This window comes from Eurytemora carolleeae, unplaced genomic scaffold (genome assembly GCF_000591075.1).
Source record: "Eurytemora carolleeae unplaced genomic scaffold, Eaff_2.0 scaffold1353, whole genome shotgun sequence".
NCBI classification, from domain to species: domain Eukaryota; kingdom Metazoa; phylum Arthropoda; class Copepoda; order Calanoida; family Temoridae; genus Eurytemora; species Eurytemora carolleeae.
In genome coordinates this window covers 84364-89188 of record NW_019402113.1, presented here as the reverse complement: position 1 = coordinate 89188, position 4825 = coordinate 84364, and the positions used below count along the sequence as shown (strand labels likewise).

The 4825-nt window shown below is 31.8% G+C and overlaps 1 protein-coding gene across 1 annotated transcript in view; it reads left to right on the top strand.

The window, feature by feature from the left end:
- Window positions 1-3480: 3480 nt before the first annotated feature.
- LOC111717889 (uncharacterized) overlaps window positions 3481-4825 on the top strand; it is a gene marked incomplete at its 3' end in the record, with an annotated part of 6471 nt that continues 5126 nt past the window's right edge. The window contains 1 exon segment of the mRNA XM_023493350.1: window positions 3481-3702. Coding sequence (XP_023349118.1) covers window positions 3587-3702 — 116 coding nt within the window.

Below are 4825 nucleotides of genomic sequence, written 5' to 3'. Positions count from 1 at the left end.
AACAAATATTTGGCGTTTAAATCCACCAAAAACTTTTTAAATTCAAATAATCTCTTTTTGTGTTCTCAATTTCACAAATTCCTTGACTTGTGAATAACTATTGCAATTTTATAAAAAGAATTTGATAGAGAATTTTGTTTACAGGTGTATCTTGTACAAATCTAACCTTAAAAATGCAATTCACAAAACACAATAGTTTAGTGAAATACTTATATTCCTATGAGAATGTTAATCATATAATAATATACTATTATGATATTGATTTATCTCTAATAAAGCTTACTTACTTACTTATTTACTTACTTGAATGCATGCTTTAAAGCGCTTTTTGTAGCTTTTCACAAGAAAACAAGTCAAATCAATTGAATGAACTAATATTTGAAATGTTTGGTTTAAATGATTGTTGAAACCTCTGTGGATGCTATTATGAAGAGGTATTTTGTTAAATTGCCCCCGTACATTTTTATGCATTTAAACAAAAATTGAATGTTTAATGATTAGGAGGCTAATAGGCCGAACGCTATGGTTAAGAATGACTATAGGGGGCCGCCATATCGATCTTTATGAGTATATACGCAATTCTTTGCCGTTTTAATTATATATTTTTTAAATTATATGTTTAAATTATTTATGAAATGTTTTCTCCGGTTTTTTTAAAAGAAATTCTCGAGATTTTTAAGGGCACTGTCACCATTTTAACGAATTTTCATGGCCGAACCGAATTGGAATTTCTCCAGAATTTCTCCTAAAAAGTTTTTGGGAAATTCCTGAAAATTGTTTACAAAGGAATTTTTGGAGAACAAAATTAAATACTTAGTTTCGAGAAATCCTGGGAATTTATTAGACATATATGTTGAGTTGTAAACGCTTATATAAAGCCAATTTTTTGTATTTTTCATAAAAAATTACCGGGTTCGACAAAAAATCATTGCCTTTACAAGTTAAAGCAGAGTCATATTAATTGGAGTGTTCAAATGAGCATTTAAAAAATTTACAAAAAATGTTTACATTTGTATTTATCAATAAATTTAAAAGAAATTATAAAGATGACTTGAACTCCACTGTGCTTTGTTTATCCATTTAAAACTCTAAGATAAATGGGAAGACATGTATCAGTTAAAAAATATAAACTGTTTCACTCATTTTTAGGTCGGCACTTGATTGAAATAAAAAAATGAATAAAAAATGTGTAAAATATCACAGTGATAGCCAGAAAACAATAGAAAAGGAAGATGCCTTTACAGCAATACTCAAGGGTATTTGTATTGTTACAAAGCAATTAGTTGTACTAGGCAATAATTAAATCACTAATTTGGTAAGTGAGTATGTTTACACTGCACAATGGCTGTGTATCATGCGCACTGGACTTTTTTAAAGTTATAACTTGATTCTTAAGGTCGTCTTCTATTAAAGAGTGTTCTGTTCAACACTGTATAACTATATCACAATGAAACAAATTTATTTGAATCTGAATTGAATCCGATTAAATAAATATTTGCTTACTTCAGATGCATTACAGGGTTTGTTTGTTTTCTTCAACTGTTGAAGGTTACAAGTTTACTATAGTTTACTAATTCACTAGTTCACTAATTCACTAGTTCACTTGTTCACAAGTTCATTATTTCACTAGTTCAACAGTTCACTAATTCATCAGTTCACTAGTTCACTAATTCACTGATTCAAAAGTTCGCTAGTTTACAAATTCACTAGTTCACTAATTCATCAGTTCACTACAAAAGAATCGCGTCGGGGTCACCAAAATCTAGCGACGAAAGGAATAAGACCAAATGAATAAGACCAAATGAATAGGATCAAATAAACTGACTGAATATATATTTATCAAAAACAGTATTTATACTAGATGCAGTATATCATAATCTAAACAATAACATGTGAAGTATGGAATATGCTGTGTACTGCATTCCGGGAATCCAGGGGCGCCACAGTATATTACGACTCCTGGTCCTGTAGTATATTGAGACTCCTTGTCCTGTAGTATATTAGGACTCCTGGTCCTGTAGTATACTGGGACTCTTGGTCCTGTAGTATATTTGGACTCCTGGTCCTGTTCTATATTAGGACTCCTGGTCCTGTAGTATATTAGGACTCCTGGTCCTGTAGTATATTGAGACTCCTGGTCCTGTAGTATATTGAGACTCCTTGTCCTGTAGTATATTAGGACTCTTGGTCCTGTAGTATATTAGGACTCTTGGTCCTGTAGTATACTAGGACTCCTGGTCCTGTAGTATATTTGGACTCCTGGTCCTGTTCTATATTAGGACTCCTGGTCCTGTAGTATATTAGGACTCCTGGTCCTGTAGTATATTGAGACTCCTGGAACTGTAGTATATTACGACTCCTGGTCCTGTAGTATATTGAGACTCCTTGTCCTGTAGTATATTAGGACTCCTGGTCCTGTAGTATATTAGGACTTATGGTCAAATAGTGTATTGGGACTCCTGGTAAAATAAAATATATATGCTCTTAAATGTAATACTCCTAATCCAACAGTTTTATTGGTCATGCTGTACAAAATTTCTCCAGCTTCCTGGGGTTTTTACCAAGCATTTTTACAGTTACAATGTGTACTCATGGGAAGATAAGGAGTCGGGACTTTTTCCTGTGTATTCACCCTTACATATCTTACACCTTTTTCTCTACAGGAAGTCTCAAAAAAAAAACTTGTCAAAGACCATTTAATCTTATGAATGTTTTACAATTAGAGGGTTTTCTGCATTTAGTTATTTTAGGGTTTATGAAATAATTGTGCCACGTTTACACGTTTTCGTATAAATATGAGAAAATACTAAATTTTTTACAATTTACATTCGTCTCTGAATATCATCTATGGGTGAAAATGAGTTGTTAAGATAGGACTCACATTTTTTACCAGGATTTATCACGATTTTTATATCTGAGAAATTGCACGATTATTTTTATAAAACATTGCTAAAAATGTCCCAAGACTTGACGTTTTTGAAGTAAATGCAATTTATTAATAAGGTATTTACTAAAAGATTAAGTTTTATGACATTTTATTGTTTTTAATCTAAGACCTCTAAATCATTCGTGAAATATGTCCAGCAAATACAAAATAACTCATTCCTAGCTTTTACCTCGCTGATTTTTCAAGTAAATTCAAAATGTATAATTTGTCCCGAGGACGAAACTTTTAAATGAGTTAAGTCTGATCTCTAACAGTTGAACTTTAAATCCAGTATCCACAGTTGAAACTTAAGCACTTTAAGCACGTACTACCTTTGGAGAAACCAAGAGAAAGCAAAAGGAACAAATGACATCAATAGATACACATACAGATCAGTGCTTTCTGAATTCATAAACTCTACGAAGGTTCATGCATTGAGGGTAGGGGGGGGGAGGTTATGAAGAGTTGGGTAGAATAATATATAATGTTCTATATAAATAAACAAATCTTGAATAACTGACTCAACCTGTACTCTGGACCAATATTGTTATCAGTACTTCTAAGTATAGTAGGCCTGGATCAAGTAATAGGCTTGGATATAGTAATTGGCTTGAATCAAGTAGTAGGCTTGGAACTTGCATTATATCCACCCATTACGAGATGTATCAATTACTTGTTCTTGTAGCCTACCTTGCATGTACAACTGGGCTTAGTGTACATGAGTACAGTAAACATCAGCTAGTAGAACCAGGGGAAGCTGTCAAATTGTACTGCAGGTCAGTCTATGTACAGTCTATGTACAATTTAGGCAATTGTTTTGATAAAAATAGTTCTTAGTGAAGCAAATAAATTTTCCTAGGAGTGCATCATTTCGGCGAACTGTCCCGTTTTGCTTTATATAGTCTATGTACTGTACAGCTTGCTCTAGTTGCTTAAAATTCAGCCCGGTACTTGAAATAAAACTGAGTTTACAGTGGTAGACACCTGAAAACTTTTTAAAAAGGTATGCTATAAACATTGGTTTTGGTCCATTACCATAGATACAGTTTTTAAATTGTATATTGCTTTTTCTTATTGCTAAAGAATTAATAGGCGCCAATGCTGCAGAAAACCGAGATTGCTAGAAATTAAAAACTATAAAATCGTCTCTTAAAGTTTCAATCTTGTATCTAGGGGATGGGTATAGTTTTCACTTTTTTTAATTTCTAAAAAGAATCTTTTTAAATAAAAAGTAGCTGTTTTTCTTTAAATTGGTCGCTTCAGCGAACAAATATGTTAAATCTTCCAACTCGATTCAAAATTGAACCTATTTTGAAAATAATCGAAAATATTTATAAAATTTGAATTTTTTAGAACTTTTAAATTCGCATTTTTTTCTAACTGTACAGGCCAAATAGGAATTTTCAGTTGTAAAGGAATTGATTTTTTGCCACAAACTCTGATTTTCTTGTCCCTATATCATTGCAACCCAATGCCGTATTTCATATTTCAAAATATGAATTCCGTTAGATCAAATATTCTAATTTTGAACTTTTTTAAGATTACAATGTCAGCTTGAAAAAATATAGGGATTTAAATTCGAAGTTTGTGACAAAGACTGAAAATTACTTTGATTAAATCGAGTCAAAAATTGTATCGTCATCTGGTGCACTCAATACTATTGATGACAGTGAGAAGAATGTTTATTGGTTTTTTTTTATTCTCCCCTTGACCCAGGAATATGCATACAAATATTATAGCTGTAAATGTATAATGTATATATACTGTAAATATATTCTTTTATTTTCTTGGTAAATATATGAATCATGACAAAGCCGACGTTATCTTATGTTTTTCACAATTCTTTCAGGTATAATATATCAAATATTGTATTCCCTCGGGGTGAGTTGTAAACGCTTA